The sequence below is a fragment of the Acartia tonsa genome, chromosome 14 (genome assembly GCF_053477335.1).
Source record: "Acartia tonsa isolate MP-2025a chromosome 14, ASM5347733v1, whole genome shotgun sequence".
NCBI lineage: Eukaryota > Metazoa > Arthropoda > Copepoda > Calanoida > Acartiidae > Acartia > Acartia tonsa.
Genome location: NC_137273.1, coordinates 17,210,331 through 17,237,170, shown reverse-complemented (window position 1 = coordinate 17,237,170; position 26,840 = coordinate 17,210,331). Strand labels below are relative to the sequence as shown.

Genomic DNA, 26,840 nt, shown 5'->3' with positions numbered 1-26,840 from the left:
AATGTATATAAACTACATGGATATTGTGACAGGGAAAATTTTTGTCTTTTAATTAGGTTGCTAATAAAGTCCTCAGATATTGGTCAATATATTCCTCCATGATCAGGGGAGGGGATGGGGAAAAGTAGGGGGGTATCGTTTTATTAGCCAGCAGAAAGAAACATTTTATCAGGGTATGCGAGAATCTTTCACAATATCCACATATTATATATCCATTATTCTAGATTTAATCTGAATAAAAAGCAAGTTACACACGCTCATCCATTCAAATTTATAAGCCTAGCTACTCTATAAGCTTTAATATTTGTTAGTTTGTCCATTGATAATAAACATTTTTACCCTGTTTATCTTTAGTGCTGGTAATATGTCAAACAATGGTATATTTCAATTTCATCAAAAAAAAGTAATTTGGTTTGTTATTGCATGGTAAAGTTAGGATAGGTTAGGTTAGGTTAGACATATGTATTGATAGAGCCGACTAAGTCCCCGTGGGGAAAGAATTTTTGTAGGTAATCATTATTCTGAAAAAGGGTAATGATAAAAAAAACAGAAGGCAAAAGGGGGTATTTCCAATCCCCTGGTGAAACCCTCTAAGGTGGCCTCCTCTTGATATTTTTTGCCAACACTTCTTTAGACCATCCAATATATATTACATTTATAAAGAGAAATCTGTTCTAATAATGTAAAACTTCATGCTTGTATATTTGAGTTACATCTATTTAAACTTCATTTTAAATCGCGTGTACATGCACTTTAAGATAGACTTTAGGCCCTTGGGAAAAAGGTTCTTTTCAGAAATATAACCTTTTTATTTTTTATTGAGGCCATGGCCTCATTATGTCCTAGAAGTTGATCATCAAAAATTTAATTTAAAAAAGCTTTTTTGTTCAATATCTTTATCACATGGAGGGAGTGGACATTGTACTTTAAATTACACTGGTAACCGGTATCGAAAGTTTTATAACTGCGTTTTCATATTCGTTAGCTCAAAAACTTTGGTTGCCTTTATTAATTGGGGTAAATGTTGAAAGTTTTAGACATTATTAGTTTGGAACCTACCAATTAAAATTTAATTCAAGTTTTTGAGATAAAAGATAACGTGGCTATACAACTTTGGGTAACAGTGTAATAGTCAAATATCCTCTCCTCCTAACTATGATATAGGATCAAATGGATCCTGACAAAAAAGAAGACAACTTTAAAAGTTAAGTGTAGCACACACCAAAGGTGTGGATTAGTTTCCACAAATTAATATTCTCTCAAAATGTTATTTTTTGCAAAAAAAAAAACACAACAGCTTATCTTATAATAAAAAGTATGGAGCTTGCTTTGTGTCTGAAGCTTAAGATCTCAGAAAATGATAGTCCGAAATGTTTATACTTTACAGAGGAGCTTTAAATACCCTGGAGTTGTTTTAGGCTATTTTCTAACCTCCCCGCCCTCGCCTCTAGAGGCTAGAGGCGGAGACTTAGTAAACAAAAAAATGGGGTGTTACATTATAAAAACACTAGTTGCTCTGCCCCTCTAAACTCTAGTGGATTGTCAGGAAAATAGCCTAATACCACCCCAAGAAATTTAATAAACTTCCTTGAATAGTACAAACAATTCAGACCAGCAAATTCTAAGATCTTAAGCTTAGGCTTCAGACAAGCTGTTTTTTAATGCCGGATATCCGGTAATTTGCCGGATATCGAACGATTTACCAGATATTCAGCCGAAACCGAATATCCGGTATCCGGCCAAAAAAGTATCTAGCCAAACCAATAGTCCTGCTTATTGATAATATTTGCGAAATTGAATGCACACCCCAACCAACCATCCTACTGTGCAGATGTATGAATAGTAATTTACAGTTAAAGAGTTAGGCATTGTAGAAGCTTCCCTGATAGGCAAAACTGGACCCACTTAACACCCCTTAAACACAGGGATCTAAAGGGATAAGATAATGGCCGATAATTTGATGTACATCCTCAATGACAATACACAAAACTACCTCTCATGTGGATTACATTAGGTGGTTGAAAAGTTTAGACACTCAACTCAATAAATCTACCAATCTGAATTCAAGAAGTCCCCAAAGATATAAAGCCAACGAATAAGAAAACGTTATTTTAAAACTTTGGGGACTAGAGTAATAGCTAGCCCATTGTCCCCACTGGGGGGTAGAAAACATCCATTTCACAAGAATGGTAAACTTTTGTATACAAGAAAGAAAGAAAGAAAAAAATAATTGAAATTAGACTTCTATTTAAACATAACAACACAATTGTAAACAAGATATAATTATTTCTTTATGTGTATTTTTTTCATTAATAGTTTCTATTTGCTGCTTCGCCCCTAGCCTCTAGTGGAGGGCTGGTATTTGGGAAAAATAGCCTAAAACTACCCAATATAGCTTCCCTGAAAAGTTCATCAATTTATATTATTTCCAGCTTCAGATTGAAAAAAAACTTACTACTTTATATTTTAAGGATACCTAAAGCGGCTACGCCTTTATTTAGGCCCATAGGAAGAAAGCCAATTTCTTGGAGGGGGGGGGGGGGGGGAGGGGTAAAAAGCTTTCCCAAAATGTAAACTCTATTATACCAGTTTTTTTTTTTTTTTTTTTTGTGAAGGATTGACCGACTGACCTATCAAAAAATTTAAAATAAATTTACTTACTCATTGGACTTGATGCGCGACAGCTTTTTCCGTTTGTCGGTCAGGATCCTCAGTTTTCGTTCCCGCTCAAAATTTAGGATTTTCAGCTTCATTTCAATGTTGAGTTTTAGTGGATTTCTTGACGAACTTTCACACATGGCGTGTTTTAACCTAAACAAAAGAAATAAGAATTAGATCAAAATAAGATGTGAATTCATAGAAAAGTTTCCTGGAGACCTGGAAGATTAAAACCTTTTAGTCCAAGCTTTTTATTTTGAATGGGGTAAATGAAGGGTTTCAAAGATTTAAGGGGGTAATCAATTGTATTTTTAAAAAACTTTATGGGGTTTCAAAGATTGAGGGGGATAAATAGTAATACCCTTTTTTGACCAAAACTGTAGGGTTGATATTGAACAAAATTTGAAGCGATTGGTTTTTTTAACACCCTTTATTTGCTCTGTACCATCTTTGCAGGCATCCTATGGCAAAGATGATAATGATATTCAAAAATTAATTGGTTTCTGTCTTTTACTCACAAAAATGGGAAAAAACCTGAAGGGATATTGATTAAAAATGCCCCTTTGATAAGATATTTCAACACAAACAAAAATACATTACTATTTATCCTTAGAAAAGAAATCTTATTTCTGCTAAAAGACATACTCAAACGGACATACGGACGGACAAGTCCTAGTTATAGAGTAGCTGCATTACAAAAAAAATTAAATAACATTCAATTTGAAAAAAACAAAACAGACAATTAAAAACTTGTCAGGAACTTAAAATAAAATTAAATGTTGGGTTTATTAAATAGAAAACAATAGTTGCACGTTCAGAACTATCAGAGAGGGGACAATAGCTCATTTGCAATAAAAAAACATTATGTCAAGCATTTTAAAAACTTTTTTATGGGGGGGGGGGACAAATATTCCCATAAAATAATTCTATAAATGTACAGATAGCTATGTGGGAGGAGGAGACGTTTTTTCATCTTACCAGCAATATTTTACCGTGAACTGCAGTAGATCCAAATAATTCTATAAATGTACATGTGGGAGGGGGAGACGTTTTTTCATCGTGTATTACCCTATCCTTGTAGAAAATTATGGGATCTACTGCAGTTCACGGTAAAATATTGCTGGTAAGCAATATTTCCAAAAAATCTATGAATTTTAAAGGCTTCTAGCTGCCAAACGGCTGAACGTACAGATCATACCCGCACACCATTTTAAGCGACATTAGAAGAACAGCAAATAATCTGGAATAGCTAAGATCCAATTATGCAAAGGGAAAGCTTCACTGAAGAAAAAATGCGTAAAATAGGTCTTTTTCGCTCATTTCTCTGCACTGCGAGATAATTATGCATTATTGATTTATGGCTATTCCAGATTATTTGTAGGCCTTCTTATGCCGCTTGAAACAGTGTGCGGGCATGATCTGTACGTTTAGCCGTTTGGCAGCTAGCAGCCAAAAGGGGCATGTCGATAATATGTCAGCAATGGCAATCTTTTATTTAATGCCATATAGTCGAGATAAACAATTAAGATTCTGTCGATTTGCAATTTCAATGTTTTTGTCGACTAAATGGATTTAGTAAAAAGTGGTCACCGCTGACATAATAACTACATAACTATGTTTTAATGACTTAAACAAGGATTAAAATAATATTGAGAATAACTATTCCTGTCTCCCTAGCTAATAGATATGTTATAACTTAGATGTTGCACAAGATTTTCATTTACTCTGATAAAGTGATACTCGCAGCTGGCTAAAATAACGTTAAACCCCTTTACCCACTCCCCTACAATCCATCTGGATGAACGTACTGACCAACAAATGAAGTCCATATTAGCAACCTAAATTGACAACAATTTTTCTCCTGTCAATATATCCACGTATAATATATTCATTTATCTATTTTGTTCGTGCATGGGCTTTTAAAGCCATTTAAATTTCTTTTTATTCATCCCATTGTATTAAACTAGGGTTTTTTTTACTTAAGCATTACTTTTCTACAATTAAGAGTCAAATGCAGGGATCTAAAGGGATAAGACACTGGCCGATAAGTTAATGTACATCCCCAATAATAATACACAAAATTGCTGTAAAATACTCAGAGGTTGAATTGTTTGGACACTCAATTTAAAGAACCAACTAATCAAAATCAAAGTCCCCATAGAGGTTGAGCCAACGAATAAGAACTTTTTATTATAAAACTTTGGGGACTGTTGTAATTAACTGCCCAAAACCACTCCCACTCGTAAATGCTTTAAATAAACTTAGCTCTTACATACGTATGTCATCCTTGTTTTACTCATTGTTTAAGAGAAATTTCACTTTATATTAAATCTTTTAAATGTTCATGTGGCTTCGCCACTAGCCTTTTGGCGAATTTTATAGAGGAGGGATGGAAGGTCACCCCAACATCTAATCTGCATATTATTATTACAGCACAAACAGGCCATTTCCATTTTAGCTTTTCTATAATTAAGGTCGGTCCGTCCGTAACGGATAGCTTTTTTCATTAATTTAGGCATGTTAGAATTGTCCTATCGATTTCAAATTTTGCATGGTGATTCCTTTAGTAGTTAGGTACGATTTAGAAAGCGTATCAACTCTATAATCATTACCAAAATGTCCGTACGTCCATTTTAAACACGTTGATTTTTTTACTTTTTTAACAACTAATTTTTATGTGAACTAATCATCTGATTGATTTGATTTTTTGGTATATTGATTCCTGGGACAACAAAGTATAATGTAATAAGCGAAGCAATTCTATAATCAAGTCCTAGAAATGTCCATAAACATTATCCTGAATCAAGCAGTTTTTTTCCAACAAATTTACTTACAATTTTGCTTTGACCCTTATACATTTATATTATGATTATTCAGTTCTGACACTATACAAGTGTTAATGTCCGTTTGTCCTACCGTTTCAGTGCTTCGCTTTTATGGATGTTGTCATCCTTGTTTATATAAGCGATTGTGACTTTTTGAGGTAATGAAATACTATGCAGGCAGATGTGTCAGTATACGAAAGTAAATCCTCACACATATAATAAGCTTCCCTGTAAGAAATACTAAATCAGTCTTATTTATACTAATACTATCAATATCATCTAGGGGCTTTGTAGGTAAGGAAGGGCTAAAAATAGCCTTAAACTATCCATGGACTTATGAAAAGTGAAGAACTCAGTAGTATAGTAGTAAAGTAGAAATGCTTTTCTACTTTATATAATAGGATAGTAAGAAAAAGACAGACAAACAGGCACACACACATACATCATACTTTTATTAATAGGAAAGTTTCTTTTAAATGCATGTATTACATTTAAGTAACCCCCCCCAAAAAAAAAACTTTTTGCTTAAAAACGATACATATGTAAAGTTAGATTTTTTGGGATATATGTTTTTCTTAATTTCTTATATCCACCCATCTTTTAACATATTTAAGTGTGGCTAGCAAATAGCAAGTTTATATTTGGCGTCTGGGGCAAAAAATAATATTTTTCAAGTAGCGCAGCTACTTTTTGACTAGGGCCTGTCCATCGGTACGTCCATTACAACGTCACTACGTTGGAGTAAGTTAAATTTCCCTTCTTTACAAATTACATTGCTAACTTTGCATTCCTTTTAAATAAATGAGCTTTAATTTTTAAACGCTTATTCCTTATTGAATAATGATTTACAATTTTGTAAAAGTTTTTAAAAATCAAAATGCTATAAATAAACACACTGACTTTCTAAGTAATGGTTAGAGAGTTGCTATGTTTCCTCTATTATACCCAAATCTAACAGGAATCCTCATAATCTATCGCAAGATTCTAATATGACAAAATTAGAACTATCCGTTTCGGTTGTAGGTACAGACAGACCCATCCTATTATGTTTGTAGCGAAGGATCTCGCTAACAGCTGAACTGATATGGTTCTTCTTTACATTAAAGCTTCATATTGGTGAAGGGAAGGTTGATAACTATTTTGGGGGAGGGTAACTTAACCCTCTTGAGATAAATCACCCCCAAAAACAGCCACCTTTGCTTCGCTATAAAAAATAACTAAGTCCAAATTGTGTCAAAAATGATCCTTTTGACGTAATAAAAATGAGGGAGATGAGAGGAGAAGTGGAAGGAAAACCCCTAAAAAAGAGATGGATAATCCCTCATTTTTATGACGTCACATGGATAATTTTTGACAATTTTAACACACTTTGGGCTTTGTCTATAAAAATGTTTCTCCCTGTCCTCGTAGAGTGCTATATTATGCATAAAAATTATTCTAAACTAAGCAATTATGTAACCACACGTTTCCACGTTTAACTAGGGATGTAGGGATAAGGCAATGGCCGATAAATTGGTGTACATTCCTTGTGATAATACATAAAATTACACCTTTTTTAAATACTAAATTTGGACACTCAACTTAATGAACAACCAATCAAAATTTAAATATAGCCTCCAAAACGTTATTATAAAAAATTAGGCACTAGTGTAATAATTTTATTGGCTTATCTTGAATACATTCTTTGAAATAATTGGTCAAAACTGACATAAAATCAACATACCATTAATTTTAAAAGTGGTCATAATTGACACACAATCGACAATCCTTTACTCTTATCACAGATCTATATTATAGATGTATATATGGATAACTACCTGCCCCATTTTTTCAAGGACCTTTTTCTTCTGCTAGCAAATTATTTTCTGCTACTTGGCTGTTTTAATATTTCCGACACAATTAATTGATTTTCAAAGACCCAAATGAGAGTCGGCACAAAGTTCTCGGGATGGGGATTTACATTTATGTAACCGTTTCTCCCTTTTGTGTTTTACTCTAATATTCTTATGATTAAAATTATCAAACATTAACTATTCTTTGATCCCTGTTAAAACTTTATATGTATTTGAAATTCAAGAATAGCCGAGAGGGACATAACTATTTTCTAAATACCGATACATCACAGTGGAATGATATGGGAGTTTCAGTACTGACAGACAGACAGACAGACGAACAGACAGATAGAAAGATAGACAGACAGACGGACAGACAGAGAGGGACATAACTATTTTCTAAATGCCAATACATCACAGTGGAATAATATGGGAGTTTCAGTACTGACAGATAGACAGACAAATAGACAGACAGACGGACATACAGACAGACAGACTAACAGACTAGAGACAGAGAGGGACATAACTAATTTCTAAATGCCGATACATCACAGTGGAATAATATGGGAGTTTCAGTACAGACAGATAGACAGACAGACAGACATTCACATACAGACAACAGCCTACTGATAGTTAATCTCAAAAACGCGCGGCTATAGCTAACTACACAGTAAGAACACACTACTGATAGTTGAATCATATGGAAGATTTTTAAACTGTAAAATAGTGCCTAAGCCAAACTCATTATTACAGAGACAATAATCATATAACATTACACCTAATCGTAATAGGAATCTCTATTCAACAACAGTTCATATAATACTTTTACAATTTAAAACTTGACATTCATAATACAAATTTAACTAATAGTTTTTCTTTTTATAATTATCCGTTTTTAGAAATTTTTGTCAACTGTGCCAATAACCCAAAACCACTAAAATTTCTAATTTTAAAAATGGATTTGATTTCATATATTTCTTTTTTGAAATGCATAGCATCTCTATAGATTTTTAGACCAGTTACTTTTCAACTTTTTAATATGATATTTTGTGATTTATTTACATACTTGCGGATGCATCCCTAGCATCTAAGAAAGCAAATCATATAAACAAGGATGACAAAATCCATAAAAGCGAAGCCCTGAAACGGTAGGACAAACGGACATTAACACTTGTATAATGTCAGAACTGAATAATCAGAATGTAAATGTATAAAAGTCAAAGCAAAATTGTAAGTAAATTTGTTGAAAAAACTGCTTGATACAGGATAATGTTTATGGACATACTTAAATTTTTAGGACTTTATTATAGAGATGCTTTGCTTATAATATAGTACTTTGTTGTCCCAGGAATCAGTATACCAAAAATCAGACCAATCGGATAATTAGGTCACATGCAAATTTGTTGCTAAAAATGTAAAAAAAATCAACATGTTTAAAATGGACGAACGGACATTCTGGTAATGATTATATAGAGTTGCTACGCTTTCTAACTCGTACCTAACTTCTACAGGAATCACCATGCAAAGTTTAAAATCGATAGGACAATTCTAAATTAACGAAAAAAGCTATCCGTTACGGACGTACGGACGGACCGACCCTAATTATAGAAAAGCTTCGCTTTTAAAAATAGCCTTTAACCATTCAAAGAGCTAAATCTACAATCTTCATGAAGCTTACATACAATGGAGAACTCAAACAGTTCAGTAGTTATTGAAATCTTAAGCTACAGACAAAAACAACTTTATGTAATAGGATAATGATATTTATGTTTAAATTGATTTTCTTATTGAATATATATTTTAGATTTTATTAATTTGAATTTTCTTTCGACGTTTTCCATTCTTGTTAAATGTCCAATGTATCTTCTTTCCGTCTTTACGTCAATCAGCCTTACATAGTTTTAGGAGATTTTTGGGGACATTTTAAAATTGACTTAAAATGTCTTTTTTTCCCTTAGAAATTTTTTTCCAGTATGGCTTCGAAATTGATTAATATCTGCTGGATTAGAAACGGTTCTCAGCCATGCTGAAAAAATAATGTAAAGCATCATGTTACAGACAATTTTCCACGAAAATTAACATCAGTTTTGTTAGCCATGGCAGGGTCTAGTTTTGTGTAATATTATTGGGGATTTACATCAATGTGTCAGTCATTGTCTTATCCCTTTAGATCCCTGTATTGGTTCGCTACTTATGGATATAATTATTCTTGTCATTGTTTATTTAAAATAATTGATATTGTTGTCCTGCCATTTATATTTTATTTACATAAAGCCGTGAAGACACTCCTTAGAAGCAGGGATATTAAGGGATAAGACAATGGGGAAAAAATGAATAACTCCCCTATTTAATATCAACAAAATTACCCCTTGTTACAAGTGTTACATTAAAGTGGTCATAATTTGGTAGCTGTACAAAGTGTTAAAAAATCAGCCATGTGACGTCATAAAAATAAGAAAGGTAAGAGGAGAGGTGGGAAAAAAAACCCTAAAAAAGTGATGGATAATCACTCATTTTTATGACGTCACAAGGCGGATTTTTTGAGACACTGTCCAGCAACCAAAATTTGGGATTACATCATTTTTTCCTTCATTGTCCTATCCCCTCAGGGTGTTACTTTAAGCAGGGATCTAAAGGGATAAGACAATGGCTGATAAATTGATGTACATCAGCAATGATATTATCTCTTCTGTAGGATACAATTAGGTGTAATGAAGCAACCAATCAAATTTCAATAAAAGTCCCCAAAGTTGTTCAGCTAATGAATAAAAATACGTTAATATACAACTTTGTGGAGCAGTGTAATGAACAGCCCAATGTCCCCTTCCTCCCTGATATTAAAAGACTTAAATTGATGATCTAAAATTTTTCTGTAAAACAGTTATGCTCATCTACTATGCCACTCTCATTGTTTAGGCATAAAAAAGGTGTTGTATATATCTTTTTAAAAGCGAAGCTATTCCATGATTCAATATGTCTGTCCGTCTTTTGTCTGTTGTATTTATCTTTTTCTAAGTAGCGAAGCTACCCTATTATTCATTATGTACATCAGTCTGTAAGTTACGGAAGCCCGTTAATTTCTCAGCTGCTATTTCAGATAGATAGCTGAAATTTTTAGTGAAGATTCCCTGTACCCATAAGAATACAGTATATAGTGTTGTCATCAAAAGTAAATGAATTTCTCGGCTAATACTAAAGATAAAAGTGTGATTTTTTGTGAATATTTCCTAAAACAATACTCCGGGAGGAAAGGGACATTGAGCTGTTTATTACACTAGTCCCCAATGATAACGTTTTGTTATTCATTGGCTCAACAAAATTGGGGACTTTTTATTGAATTTTTATTGCTTATTTCATTAGGTTGAGTGTCCAAACGTTTCAATTACTAATTGTAGTATACAAAAGGAATAATTTTGTGTATCATCATTGGGGATGTCCATCAATTTGTCTGCCATTGTCTTATCCCTTTAGATCACCGAACAATACTACTTTGCATCTTAAAATGTCCATCTGTTCTGCAATAATTCGTTTAATCAGTTGATATTCGAGATAGGCTTCTTATTTTTTGTGCTGATTCTTTTTATAATACTTTCCTTTAACTTACTTAGTCTATCAGTTTTTTTATTCAAATTTATGTGCTTTGGTACTTATTGATGCTGTCATTCTTGTTTTGCTTTTTACATGTATGCTATGTTTACCTTTTAAATACCAATATAAACTCTAAACAAGGATGACAACATCCATAAGTAGCGAAGCACAAAAATCATAGATGGGAATACGTACAAGTAGATTTAAAGGGTATTTATTAAAATCAAGAATAGATTTATTGGATAAAATAAACACGAAACCTTGTTTTATTTTGTATGATGACGATGGTCAAAGTAAATTACATTAAAGATGCACATAACAATGGGGAAAATTATTTTGATCCTGATATCCCAAAAAAGTTGGATAAAAAAAAACAAAGATATGAGGAAATATGTAAAACATATAAAAATAGCCAAAAACCTGATAAAAGGCAATCTGGCCGCTATGGTTGTTTTCTTAAAACGACAGAAAATTAAATTTTTATATCCTTAACTTAAAAAATTTGGAAAATCGGACCATATACACTGAAGATATGGAGAAAAATGTGAAAAATATAAAAATAGCCTAAAACCTGCTAAAAAGGCAGTCTGGCCGTCATGGTTGTTTTCTTTAAAAGACGGGAAATTTAATTTTGATATCAATAATTGAAAAAATTTTGAAAATCGGACCATAAACACTGAAAATATGGAGAAAAATGTTTAAAATATAAAAATAGCCTAAAACCTGCTAAAAAGGCAGTCTGGCCTTCATCGTTGTTTTCTTTAAACGAAGGGAAATTTAATTTTGATATCTATAACTAAAAAAAATTTTAAAATCGGACCATAAACACTGAAGATATGGAGAAAAATGTGAAAAATAGCCTAAAACCTGCTAAAAAGCGGTCCGACCGCCAATGATGTTTTATAGTCAATTGTGTTCCTTAATGATGGAAATGTTGTCAAAAAATTTCAGCATTCTATCTTTTATAGGAGCTGAGTAAATCCCATTTCCCCCATAGCGTTACGGACTGACGGACTGACGGACTGACGGACTGACAGACGGACGGACATAGTGAATTATAGAGTAGCTTCGCTACTAAAAAGACTTAATGGACATGATTCTGTTATATATAAAGTAGTAAGCTGTTTTATTTCTTTGTCCATTAAAATCTCGGTAACTACTGAATAAACAAATCTATTATAGGAAAACATTAAAGGGCCAAAGGATGGATTTAGGCTATTTTATAATATTGTTTTTAACTTTGTATAGTTTTAGGCTACTTCCATTAACTCCCCCAGAAATACGCATTCCCCCTCATATTATTTTTTGTTCAATTTCATTGGAATTTTTTAGAGTGCATATATCCCATTTCTTTCTATCTGTGTATTATATACTTTATGCCTAATATGGACATCAATTTTGTCAAACCTATTATCTATCTATATACCGCTAAATATCTACAGGGTGTCCTCCAAAATATTTTAAATTAGATTTAGAAATCAGAGAAACTCTATAATCGTTATCAGAAAGTCCGTTATGTCCATTTAAGACATGTAGATTTGTAACAAATATGATAGTTATCCTATTCATATAATTTTTGAAATAATGATTCCTACGACAACAAGGTACAATGTTATAAACAAATCATCTCTATAATAAAGCCCTGAAAATATCAGTATGTTAATAAAACGTATTCTGTATTACTACAAATTTACAAACAATTTTGTTTAGAAATTTAGATTTATTTTCTGCTTACTAAGTTTTGACACTCTACATGTGCTAATGTTAGTTTGTCCTACCATCTGATTTCAGAGCTTTGCTTTATATGATGTTGTCATCATTGTTAATCTTTTGTGTTGTTATTGACTCTAGAGAGAGAGGGGACAATGGGCTGTTTATTACACTAGTCCCCAAAGTTTTATAATAACGTTTTCTTATTCGTTGCCTCGACAACTTTTGGGGCTTTAGTGAGTTGTGATTGGTTGGTTTATTAAGTTGAGTGTTCAAGCGTTTAAACCACTAATTTCAATCTACAGTAGAGGTAATTTTGTGCACATTATTGTGGATGTACATAAATTTATTGGCCATTGTCTTATCCCTTTAGATACCTGTATTGACCCACCCTGTATGTGTTTTAGACTAATATGGGCATCAATTTTTGTCGCAGCTCTCTGTTTAGGCTTCTACAGGCCTTTTGTTTCAACCAGGGAGGCAGGGAGGGGACATTTCAGTGTACAAATAATACCACCCAATCCCCAAAAATTACAAATCGTTAATTGATTAAAATTCTTCATTGATCGCATATAAGTGACAGTGTTTAAACTAATTCACCAATAATTTTAATCTAAGAGCCTGTAATGTCATATGCATGACATTAATGGCAAGACTAAGGGAAGAATGCCCTGGCCAAAAACAGTTGCAACTCATTCATGTAAGACTTTTATACTGTGGATGTGCAGTGCAATCAAGTGGTTGGATGTTTACAATAGTTGGAATTTAGAGCCTTGGGACCTAACATAAAAGGTCCAACCCTACTTTATTATGTATTGTCTTATCCCTTCAGATCCCTGAATTCTCACCACAAGCCACACATGCACAGACAAAATAATATGCCTGGCACATATGTCTTTATACATTCAAGCAAAAAAAATTGAGACAATAAATAGTTCAATAGCATTTTATTATTTGCAAAGATATGACTAAACATTTTATTTTTTTGATAAAAGTCTAGAACATTTTTTTCGCCCAAAAGCAATTATGAGGCTTGGAGGGAGGGAAACATTGGGCTGTTTATTACATTTTATAATTACGTTTTGTTTTTTTGTTGTCTCATCAACTTTGGGTACTTAAAATTAATTTTTATTGGTTGGTTCATTAATTTAAATATCCAAACATCTCAACCCCTAATTGTAAATTACAGGTGGGGTAATTTTGCATATTATCATTGGAAATGTACATCAATTTATCAGCCATCCCATAAAGATCCTTGCTAAGGATGAGTGACAAGACCTTTAAAAACTAGCCTTAAATCTGGCTACAATATTAAGATTTCTGAAAATTGTAGACAAAAACATACAGATCTAAAGAAAGTAAGAATTCCTTCTACTTTAGAATAGATGATTTAATCTTTAGTAAAGCTTCATATTGACTGTAATGTAAGAACTCTATATATATAAAGGCATATCAATATGACAGCATCCATAAGTAGCGAAACTCAAAATTATGAAATGACTTAGTACAAATTAAAAAGCCAATCATATTAGCAAAACATATTAGAAATCGTTACAAGAAATACCTCATATAGCAGCCGAGTAATCATAGCAATCTCATATTCCCAAAGCGTTACAGACAGACAAATAAAATATAATGATTCTTATTTCATTTTATACAGATAAACGGCTATTTATAATTTAAGAGAAGCTTCGCTGTTAAAAAAGAGAGAGGGGACAATGGACTCTTTATTGCACTAATCCCCAAAGTTTTATAATAACGTATTCTTATTTGTTGGCTAAACAACTGTGAGGATCTAAGTGAATTTTGATTCTTTGATTCATTAAGTTGAGTGTTCAAACGTTTCAACCACTAATTTTAATCTACAGAAGGGTTAATTTTGTGTATCGTCATTGGGGATGTACATCAATTTATCGACAATTGTCTTATCCCCTTAGATCCTTGTAAAAAAAAGCCTCGTGTTATTTGTCTTTACCGATGCATGATAATACGAAAATCAATCAAGCGACAGTGCCTTTAATTTTTTTAAAAATCTTCAAATTTTTTTCAAAATCCCCCAAAATGAAAAATACCCAGAAAACTATAAACAAAAAATTTAAATGTAATTTGTCCAAAATTTGATTAAGCCTACAATATTTTTATTATTTTGTTTATGTCAACTATATGACATAAAATAAAAGTTCTCATAGCTGATATACTATCAATATGCAATTACTTACATTATTTAAGTCGACTACATAGCATTAAATAAAAGTGGTGACGGGTATAATAATATTGAAATAACAAAATTATATTAACATTATGACGTTCCCCTAATTCTAAAATAAGATGCCTTTTATTGTGCCTACAAAAAATAACGTCTTACAATAAAAAAATACCAATGATAGGCCAATACACAAACTAAATTACCAATGACAGGTCAGTATAATTTTAAGTGACCTATGGTAGGCCAGTATGACGTCATTTTTTATAGGCATTATAAAAATCTTACGAAAATAACATATTTTTTTACTGCGTTATACTGTCCCTTTATAAAAGATGAGCTTTCGGGTGTAGAGGCCACCAGGGATCTAAAGGGATAAGACAATGGACGATAAATTGATGTACATTCTCGAAGATGATACATAAAGTTACCCCTTTTGTAGATTACAATTATTTGAACACTCGACTTAATAAATCAACCATTCAAAAATCAAGAAAAGTCCCCAAAGTTGATAACCAAATTAGAATAAAAAAAAACTTTAGGACTAGTGTAATAAACAGCCCAATGTCCCCTTCCTTCCTGACAGGCCACCCTAATAGCTTATGGAGAGCCGCCGACAAAACGGTATAATGTCCATATTAGTCAAAATGGCGTTCTGTCGTACCAACCAAAAATTAATAGCAAAAAATTTAAATATTGAAAAAATCTATGTTTTCAAACTAAGCAATAATAATCATTTAGACAAAAAGTATTGTTATTTCTTCAGCAACATTCTAATCCTAATAAATTTCATTTGCTATATTATGAAAATTATTTACATTATAGAAACAACTTTTCGTGGTATAGATTTTTATCGCGCCAATCTTTTTGGGTTTCTCTTACTATTGTATTATTTTTCCTTTTTATTTTTTAGGAGCGATGATACTCTATAATTAAGATGTGTTTGTAGTCCAACAGTCGTACAGATCAACTTAAGACTGACTTCCAAGGTGATTTTATTCAATTTTTTGTCGAAACTTATCACCCTTAAACATTTTAAAATTGCCATTTTTTCGACATGAAACATTTTATATACATTATAATTACCCTATTCAAGTAATGTTGGAATAATGATTCCTATTATGATTGAACACTATGTTATAAGCATCTATATAATCAAGCCTTAAAATATAAGTATGTCCATGTAAAGCATTCTCTATCTAAAGTACTTGAAAATTATGTTTAGACTTCTATATAATATACTTATTTTTAATGCCATTCTGTACAGGGAGATAGGGAAGGGGACAATGGGCTGTTTATTACACTAGTCCCCAAAGTTTTTCAATAACGTTTTCTAAATCATTGGCTTAACAACTTTGGGGACTTTAATGAATTTTGAATGGTTGTTTTTTTTAAGTTGAGTGTACAAACGTTTCAACTATTAAATATAATATACAGAAGGGGTAATTTTGTGTGTTATCATTGGCGATGTACATTAATTTATCGGCTATTGTCATATCTCTTTAGAACCCTGCATTCTGTTATTGTTAATGTTATTAAGCTTCGCTTTTATGAATGTTTTGTCATCCTTGTTTATGTATTATAAGGGTGTGTTAGTATGTCACATGTCATTGATAAGCTTCCACTTGGTCACTTCTACGGTTAACCTAATTCTAAGGAGCGAAGCTACTCTGCAAGTTAAGTATATTAGTATTTACATTGGGGTAATTGAGTCAACCAAAGCTTTAAGTTCAAGTAATGTATGACTTATTGCACTTTGTCTATTGGAAAAGAATACACAATTTTTTGAAAAGTGACATTTTTTACAATAAAACCCCTCCCCCCTCTTTTTATTTCATTTTTTGAAGAAAAAACACAGTTTTAGCAGAAGCCCTGCGCGGTTCTTCTAGAAACACTTGACCCAACCTGACTTAAAATAAGCACAGTTTTTTTTTATATAAAATGTTCATTTGTGGTCCATTTGTATTACGAGGAAAACCACCAAAATTTACTATCTTAAGAATCAAGTTTGAAATCTAAAGGACAATTTTAATATACCTAAATTAACGATAAGACCTATCCGTTAAAGACAGACAAACATACAGACAGTCGGACCCAACCTAACGTAAAAAGGTGACTTCAACGAAAAAGATGAAAACATCGTATATTCTAAAAGCGGAGCAAGAGGGTAGAAGAATAGCGTAAAACCATTTCAGCAGCTCTAAAGCTTCTCTAAGATTTGGGGATTTGGTCAGCTTATTACACTAGTCCCCAAAGTTTAATAAGAACGTTTTCTTATTCGTTGGCTTAACAGTTATGGGGACTTTTAATGAAGTTTGATTGGTTTGTTTCTAAAATTGAGAGTCCAAACTTTTCAACCACAAATGGAAATCTACATAAGGTGATGTTTTTTAAATTTATTGGCCATTGTCTTATCCATTTAGATCCCTGCCTTCCTAGACAGCCTAATTAGCAGAGCTTATGATTATCCAACAAAATTTGTCATACGCAGAAGAAATTATGCGGGCTAATTGCAGGGATAAGGGAAAAGGACAATGGCAATAAATTAATTCACCCCTCCAAATCTAAATATATAAATGTTGGTTATTATTGGTGAAAAAGTTCAGACACTGGTACTTTAAACAAACCCAAGTATGAGTAACCTTAGCTCCCTCAAAGGTTTACGTTATTTTTACCAGCTTCAAGTTTCACTTTATTTGAAAACATGATAATCTGTAAATGTAAGATTCAAGTAATAATATATCCGTTGCCGTAATAGAATAGCTCATAAAATTTTAAACTAACTAATTCAGAAGAGCAGCAATTAATTAAAAAATACTTTTCTAAAAAAACTAATTTTTGAGACACATAGCACAGACAAAAATTGTATCATTAGAATGTCATATTTAATGTCATAAATTTACCATATAAGTAGGAGCAAACAAACGGATAACATTTATGTTTTTTGTCTCATCCCTTACACCCCTGCTATTTGTTTTTCTGTTTTCCCCCCAATTTCAACTCATTTCTAGCTAGGCCATGTCTGTTTGCTTTCTTGCTTTCTAGAAAGCTAAACAAATGCTCTTCAAAACAGCAAAAAATAATGGTTTTTGTTACAGCAAATCAAATGTAACAGATCTTAAAGTCATTAAACAAAAAAATAATCTTATAAAACGAAACGGTGTTTAAACGTATGGACCATTTATCTTAGACTATTCAAAGAAAATATAAAAAATTACTAAAATTACCATAAAGGGCCAAAGCCTACCCGCCCCCCCCCCCCTCACAACATTTAGTTTTTTTCCGTAAAAAACAACAGGGGTGTTTGGTTTTATATTGAGAGGGGGGAGGTTTAAAGTTTAATAGTTTTAAAACCTAAAGATTTATGTCCAATCTCAATTTGATTATTTAGAATAGAGATTTGCTTTTGCATTCAACAATTTCTAAGTTGTAATGTAAGAAAATCGTCTCAATTGTGACTGCTTGCTACCAAATGGGTGTCCGATTAATTCCGCAATATAATAAATATAATAACGTTTTCTTATCCGTTAGCTTAGCAAGTTTAAGGACTTTAGTGAGCTTTGATCGGTTGGTTAATAAAGTCATGCGTTCAAACATTTCAACCACTTTTTTAAAAATAAAGAAGGGGTAATTATGTGTATTATCATTGGGGTTGTACATTAATTAATCAGACATTGTCTTATCAACTTATAAAACATAATGATTTGATAATGTGCGAAAGTGAATGCACACCTACCCAACTTTGTGTATGCAAAAAAATGAGCTGTTTGTTTTGTAATAGACAACGTAGTATTATGGATTGGCGATTATTTGCTTTTAGAGCAGCTAATATATAATTATGGTCTGTTTATCAAGACTTTACGACGTCAAGATATTGGTATTTTTAGCTTTTGCAACGGCCAACTCAAAGTATCAAACCATGCATTAAATTATTTTCTATTTGTATGCTTATGTTGAGATATACATGACATTTAAATTTTAGTTAAGGCAATTGACTTAATGCGAATTGATACTAGATGTAAGTGAGTCTAAAATAAAAGAGTAAGGTGGGGGGGGGGGGGGGAGAAGGGGCAGAAAAAACATCCCAAAGCATATATCTAAAAATAAATAGCCTTAAACTATTCCAGTACATATGTAAAGCTGTCTATTATCTTATCCCTTAAGATTCCTGCGTTTAATTATAAGAAATATAATTTTTGGTTTAATTGCCGATCTACATCAAGCTACTTTGTCTATGTGTCTGATGTCACGCAATGTAAAAGCAACACAAAATGCAACTTACTGTCTTAGAGTAGGCCGGTTCACAAAATTTGTATTCCCAACAAAGAACAACAACCATATTCTTTTAGATTCAGTAGTCAATTTTTTTCTGTACCCTAAGCTTTTTATAACTAATAAAGTAACTTAGTTTTAGGAAAGCTTCACAGAGGTCTCGGGACGGTTTTAGCATATTATTAGTCCTTACCACTTCTTTGAAACAGAAAATTTTTCATTTAATCTAATTAAATTTTTTTATGGCTTTCTTAATAATCAATTTCTTTATGTAAATGCAGGTGCGCCTCTACTCTTTATGGGTATCTTAAATTTTCGGGAAATAACCTAATACCATCCCATTACCAATAAATAAATTTGCCATAAATAAAAATCTTAATTAATTCATCCGTTAGCGAGATCTTAACAGACAGAAAAAGAACTCTAAATTTTATATTACGGAACAAGCGGCTGCGCACCTAATGCATGCAATTGTCCTCATTGAAATGAATAAGATAAAAAAGATTGAGCCGCCCTATTACTTTTGAGCAGTTAAAAAGAAAGCAGGAAAAGGAGAAATAAGCAAATAATAGGGTTACATCATGGAATCTTAAGGGATAAGACAATAGACGATAAATTGATGTACATCCCAAGTGATGATAAACAAAATTACCCATAATCTAAACACAGTTGGTTTGATCCACCCAATTCAGATTTTTAAAAAGTACCCAAAGTTTTAAAGCCTGAAGAGGTTGTCATTTAAACTTTGGGTACTAGTTTAATTTAGAGCAAAATATTCCCTCCCCTACTGGGTTAGATTACCTGGGAGAGGTTAGGTTAGGTAAGAAGGGGTAGAGAAGGGGAAGGGGGGCAATTTCAAAGAAATGCTATCCAAGAGAAAAAAGACAACTGTTTAAAAAGTTTTGATCTTATTTGCTTATTAACGGGGATCTAAATTAAGGGATAAGACAATGGACGATTAATTGTTGTACATCCCAAGTGATGATAAACAAAATTGCCCCTTTTCATAACTATTGTGGAAAATCTAAACACAGTTAGTTTGATTCACCCAATCCGGATTTTTAAAAAGTACCCAAAGTTTTTAAGTTTGAAGAGGTTGTCATTTAAACTTTGGGTACTAGTTTCATTTAATGTCCTATTTCCTCTCCCTTCCTGGGTTAGATTACCCTGGGAGAGGTTAGGTTAGGTAAGACGGGGTTGAGAAGGGGGAGTGGGGCAATTTCGAAGAAATGCTATCTAAGAGAAACAAACGAATGTTTAAAAAGTTTTGGTATTTGCTTGTAATCAGGGATCTAAAGGGAAAATACAAAGGCCAACAAATTGATGTACATCTCCAATGCAAATACACAAAATTACCCCTTCTGTAGATTATAAATAGTGGTTGAAACGTATGGAAACTCACTTAAGTAAACCAACAAATCAAAATTCATTATAAGTCCCCAAAGTTGTTCAGTCAAAGAAAGAAGAAGAAAACTATTTTTATAAAACTTTGAGGGCTTTTGTAATAAACAGCCCATTGTCCCCTCCCTCTCAAGCTTATTATCCTATAGCAATGTTAAAAAATATAAAGAGGTAGTTTCACGAAATGCATTTGAACTTAATTTAGTGAACGGAACCGCATATTTTTTGCTAGTTAATTGGTTAAACTATATTTATATGGCATATATTTGAAAGAATTTTAATTTTCTACCACGTAGTTTTGAAAATATCAAGACTTGAAAATCGTCTTTTTGTGATATATTCTTTCAAATGTATGCCATATAAATGTAGTTTAACCAATTAACCAGGAAAAAATATGTGGTTCACTAAATTAAGTTCAAATACATTTCGTGAAACTACCCCTTTTAATATTTTTTTTAGTTTAAGTAATTTGTTTCATATTTGTTTAACAATTAAGGGAAGCTACTTTGAACAGTAAATCATACCGGTACTCGAATTTTTTTTTAAAGTTATAACCTCATTAGTTGTCTTGAAAACTTAGGGTACTTTTATGACATCTTGATTGACTGGTCCAAATTAGCTGTGAAAACTTTTTAATTACACTAATTTGAATTTACTAAAGTTATAGTTTTGTTTATCATCATTGGGATTGTATATTAGTTTTTTCTTCCATTGTCTTATCCCTTTAGATCCATGCATTTTAAATGTCTGTCTAATCAGGGAAGGAGTGGGATGAAGATGACAAGCTACAACCTTTTCTTCCCCCAATAAATAAGAGCTAACAATAGTAGACTATAAGGGAAGGGGTGGGAGTAAAAAACAAATGATCGTCCGAGATGGGTTTTTGAAAGATGAATGCCGCGTTTTTTCAACATTTTTTAGACATTGATTGATTGAACGAAGACGATAGAATTTCAACAGAGTATACAACTTAATGTCTAAAACAGCTCTAAAAAGATGCATTAATTAATATGCAGTAAAAATGGATTGAAGATAATTTGTTTTTCTTCTATGAAGGCCGTACCAACGAAAGCGAAATAATTAAATAAATAGTTGTATACTCTGTTTAAATTTCGCGAATAAAAAAACGCAGCATTCATCTTTCAAAAACCCATCTTCGTTGTCCTTTCCCCGTAACCCTAATTATTTAAAAGTAATCAATCTCAAATCAAATCCAACCATAAAAAGTCTCTAATTAGAGCAATAGATGAAAGGCTGGTGTTCTATTATTATCGCTAAAAAATCAAATAATCATAGCCGCTAAATTACAACCAAATGCATTTTGTAAAATTTCTTATCTATATTTCAAACAAATTATGGGTTATTGAAATCAGTTTTAATGAATTTTTTTATAAAATTTTTGACAGATTTTTACACAAAATTAATCAAAAATTATGTAAAAAAAAATACATGACATTGATATTCATATGAAATTAATATGAAATCACATGACATAAGCTTTCAAATAAAATAGCATAAAACAATCCCAGGACCAATGTGGAGCTTATACAAAATAGAGAACTCAATCGGTTCAGTGGTTGGCGAGATCTTAACAGACAAACAAACAAACATATCACTTTTTATAACAGGATAATCGCAAAATATTAAAATAACCAAACATTTAAGTTTATTTTAATCCTAAATTGTTTATTAAGCTACTATTTATGAACACAATGCCGAATCAATATTTTGAAATTGGTGTTAGTTCACAACCGCATAATATCTACATACGCATTTTCGCAAAAAGCCACAAAAGCTAGGGATCTAAAGGGATAAGACAATGGCCGAAAAATATATGTACATCCCCAATGATGATACATAAAATTATCCCTTCAGTAGATTAAAATTGGTGGTTAAAACGTTTGAATACTCAACTTAATGATCCAACCAATCAAAATCCACTCCAGTCCCCTAAGTTATAGGCCTACGAATAAGAAAACGTTAATATAAAACTTTGGGAACAAGTGTTATAAAAAACCTATTGTCCCCTCTGAATGATAATAATAAAACAAAGAGGTGTGGTAATAATATGCAGTTCTCAGGATTTAAAACAGTAGCTACTATTTTAAAATTGTATGATTTCATGGAGTACCACAAGGCTCTGTACTTGGTCAGAGAGGGAAGGGACATTGGGCTGTTTATTACACTAGTCCCCAAAGTTGTATAATAACGTTTTCTTATTGGTTGACTTAACAACTTTGGGGACTTTCATCGAATTTTGATTGGTTGGTTCATAAAGTTGATGTCAAACATTTCAACTACTAATTTATATCTACAGAAGGTGTAATTTTGTGTATCTTCATGGGGGATCAATTTATCTGCCATTGTCTTATCCCTTTAGATCTCTGTGATATCATACAGTAGTACATGTGCGTTAAAGATTGCATACGATTTTGAAATTGTATAATTGATATTCTGTAAGGTTTTTTTGTCTTATAGTCATGCAATATTAATTTTTAATTTTTTGTCTATCTGTTTATCTTTCAGTCTATCTATCTACAATATTCTTCTATATATCTGATCATCTATCTATACATCCATATATCCATTTATCTATCTATACACATAACAATCCATCAATTCATTCATCTATTCATACATCCATACATTCATCTATTTGTCCATTAACCCATCTATCAATCCATCCATACATTAACCTCTCTATTTATTCATCTATCAATTATATTATTATAATTCCCAATAATGATAAACAAAACTACTCTTTTAATTAAAAATTCCAATGTCCTCTCCCTCCCTCCCCCTGGATGATATAAGTGAATCTTACCAAAAAAGGCAAAAACTTAATATCTTCAAAAAAGAAAAGAAAAAATAATTATTTTGAAATTATGTTAAAAATATTCTTTTTTTCTTTGATGATGTATTTTAATTTTAATACAAGGACGCTAACTTTTAATGGTGGAACTTTTTAGCCAAATTGGAAGAAGGGGTAGGAGTAATCGATATATTTTTACTTGGATGTTGCAACCAAATTTTCATATACTCTGATAAATTGATGCTCGCAGCTGGCTAAAAAAACAATATACCCCATTCACTACTAACCTTATCCTCGCCCCTCCTGACCAATAAATAAGGTCCATATTAGCAAGCCAAATTGACGACAAAATTCATTGTTGTTCAAAACTAAGAACAATACCAAACTTTCTTTATAATAAAAAGTGTCAAGACAGCCGTTTAAGAGATCTACATAAAAGGAAGGGAGGGGACAATGGACTGTATATTATACTTGCCCCAAAGGTGATTTATGATTGTTATGTACAAAGTAACATTGTTCTAACTTTTGCAATCATAATATTAATTCGATTATAGAGTAGCTTCGCTAGTAAAAGAAGTATCGATAACAAAATGATCAATCTATTTATAATCATTTTTCAATCTTGAAACACAGACCCTTTGTTTGGAAAAAAAACAAAAATTTAGGCAGTTTCCTATTTCATTTGTGTTGGATCCATATCACCCCCCCCCCCCTCCGTTAGGTGTTTAAAAATAGCTCATGAATAAAAGTATCTTTTTTAAAAAATATACAACGAGCAGTAAATAAAAATCGTTAATTTAGATATGTTAAAGTTGTCCGATCAATTTCATATTTGGCATCGTGATTCCTGCTTATTCAGTTCTGACACTCTACAAGTTTTAATATTTATTTGTCCTACCATGTCATAGCTTTGCTTTTATGGATGTTGTCCTGTTTGTTTTATAGAAATATACGAATTTTTGTCCAAATTAGTGGGGGTGTGAAAAAGGGTGTTAACTATACAACTTTGGATATTGAAATTATAGATTTAAATGTGCCAAAATGGTATAAATTTCAAGTCAATTAAGTCCTATTTTTGGGTATATTGTCTCAGGAGTAGAGGGATTGATATTCAGAAAATATTTTTTCTTTTAGAATTTAATTATTAACTATCCTTTTGTAAAAGTATGTTTGTGAATCTTTTAGTACCAAAGGATCTTGCTAACCACCGAACCAATATGGTTCTCCTGGGTAGATTTATTCTGGGATTAATAATCAGAAAATATTTTTTCTTTCAAATATTTGATTATTGACGTCAAGGGTTCATAATCCCAGCAAATTCTTAACTAAATACCCTTACATAAAAGTAACAGGATGTTTGTCTGTGTACTAAATGATCTAGCTAACCGATGAACCGATATGGTTCTCCTGGGTAGATTGATTCAGAGATTAATAGACAGTAGAAATTTTTTCTTTCAAACATTTAATTATTGACATTAATGGTTCAAAATCCAGTAAATTGTAAGCTAACTATCATTATATACATAAAGTAACAGGATGTCTGTCTGTTTGTACCGAAGGGTCTCGGTAACTGCTGAATCGATATGGTTTTAATTTACAATGTAGCATCTCAGAGTTTCTGGGAAAGTTGATATTTTTTTGGGGGAAGAGTACCATCACACTCCAAAGAGAAATCGCCCAAAGAAAAAAAAGAACCCCCAACCCACTTCGCCAGTGCTCCTATTATAACATTAGTATAATTTTAATAAAATATGGCCAATATACCAAAAAAAAATAACTTACTGTTGAATAAAGTTGTCTTGGATTTCAATTTCTTTCTTGAGTAGGGAAATGTCTTTGCCGTGGTTGGCGACCATGGTATCAGCTGCGCTTACTAAACAGGGTAGCCAAATTTTAGACGATTTTTTTCCATTTTAAGAAGGTTCAATAAATCCGTCCGTCTGTAAGTCCATTTTTTTGTGTAAAATCATTTGAAAATTAGTCTACATACATAATTTTTTAGGGGGGAGGGGTTGTGATTATCTCGGCTGTTATCAGTCATAGATGTCTTTGTTTTTATATTGTTCTGACCACTGAGCAAATACTCTATAGATTTCTTTGTCTGTTGGTCTATCTTGGGAACATTGAACTTCTTTCAAAGAACCAATTGAGAGTCGGCACAAGGTCATTGCAATGGGCAAAACAGTTATTTAACCCTTTCTCCCTTAAGTGTTTTACTCTAATGTCACTCGTCTAAAATTTGGTTGGGGGTGTCCTGCCTGCGGTGGGGGGTGCAGGGTTTCCCAGAGAATACTGGATACTTCGCATCTTCTTCTCAACCCTAGATAAGAGTATTATAACCAGCTTTTCGCGGATATGGAAATGAAAAACCAGTTTTTTAGCCCCGAGGTGCCGAAGGCCCTGGCTAACAAAACTGATATTAGTTTTTATGATTTTTATTTTGATATTCGTGTAAAATTTTTTGTAATAAATATGATGCTATATATAATTATTTGGGTATGGTTATAATCGAGCGGATATTAATCGGTTTCGAAGCCATAATGGAATAGTTATTTCTTGCATCGTATTATAGACAGCTCTCCGGATATTAAAATGAAAATTATAAGATAAAAAAAACCCAGTATTGATTAACTCCGAGGTGCCGAGGCCCAGGCTCTTAAGTTATAAAGCCAAGCAAAATTACCCTTTAAGTAATTTTTGACATTGCTTGTTTGAACTAACCATTCAAAATTTAACAAAAGAACCCAAATGTTTTTTTATCCAACGAATGAGAGAAAGTTGTTACAAAGCTTTTGGTATATTTACAGTCTAATGTCAACACCTTCTCTGGAAACATTGTCCGCGGATAATAAAACAAAAAGAAAATCCTTTTCGTTCAAAATTTCTATAAAACTATGTATGAATTCCAGAACCGGTTTTAATCCAGTGGAAATTAACATTGAACCGTTATGTAAGCAAATACTTAGTATCCAAGTTCAGTTTAAATGTAAAAAAATCGTTTTAGCTGACTGCACCTGTACTTTTTAGCTATTTGTTTTTTTAAAACCACTTCCCCAATAGGTCAAAAATATCATCATAGAGAAAAATTATATAAAAGAAATGTTAAAAATGATAATTTCTATAAAAAGATGATTAATTTCTCAAATGATACACGTTCGCTTTTGGGTGTTTTTTCGTTTCAGCGAATAGCGCAGAATTTTACATCTTTTTACAGATACCTATTTTTTCTCCAAAAGTATCTAGTCAAGAAAAAAAGCATTTCCCATTAACAATGATTCTATTTTTGTAGGATTAAGCTAGTTCCAAATTTTAATATTCGTTGTCTTAAAAACTTTGGGTACTTTTTTAAAAACTTGATTGATTAGTTCAAACTATCATTTTAAACTACAAAAGTGCAATTTTGTTTATCATCATTGGGGATGAACAAAGTTAATCGAATCAACGTCCAATGTCTTAATTAGTGGCGTGCACAGCGATTCGAAGCTGCTCATAGTGCCTGTAAAAAAAGACGTCATACAATACAAATGACCAATGATAGG

The 26,840-nt window shown here is 32.1% G+C and overlaps 3 protein-coding genes across 5 annotated transcripts in view; all 3 read right to left on the bottom strand.

Annotated features, from left to right (window-relative positions):
- The window catches only part of RpL15 (ribosomal protein L15), a 227,898-nt gene extending 224,156 nt beyond the window's left edge, over positions 1-3,742 (bottom strand). The window contains exon 1 of the mRNA XM_080147778.1: positions 3,733-3,742. The gene's annotated coding sequence lies outside the window, so the exon portion shown is untranslated. The remainder of the gene's footprint in view (positions 1-3,732) is intronic.
- LOC145305908 (voltage-dependent anion-selective channel-like) overlaps positions 1-26,840 on the bottom strand; it is a 326,720-nt gene that overhangs the window by 220,872 nt on the left and 79,008 nt on the right. The gene's annotated exons all lie outside the window — the stretch shown is intronic.
- sprt (PDZ domain-containing protein sprite) overlaps positions 1-26,840 on the bottom strand; it is a 175,151-nt gene that overhangs the window by 79,082 nt on the left and 69,229 nt on the right. For both annotated transcript variants that reach the window (XM_080147771.1, XM_080147772.1), the window contains exons 5-7: positions 25,560-25,621; positions 25,084-25,174; positions 2,662-2,811 (exon numbers count right to left, since the gene is read on the bottom strand). In XM_080147771.1, the coding sequence (XP_080003897.1) occupies positions 2,662-2,811; positions 25,084-25,174; positions 25,560-25,621 (303 nt within the window). The remainder of the gene's footprint in view (positions 1-2,661; positions 2,812-25,083; positions 25,175-25,559; positions 25,622-26,840) is intronic.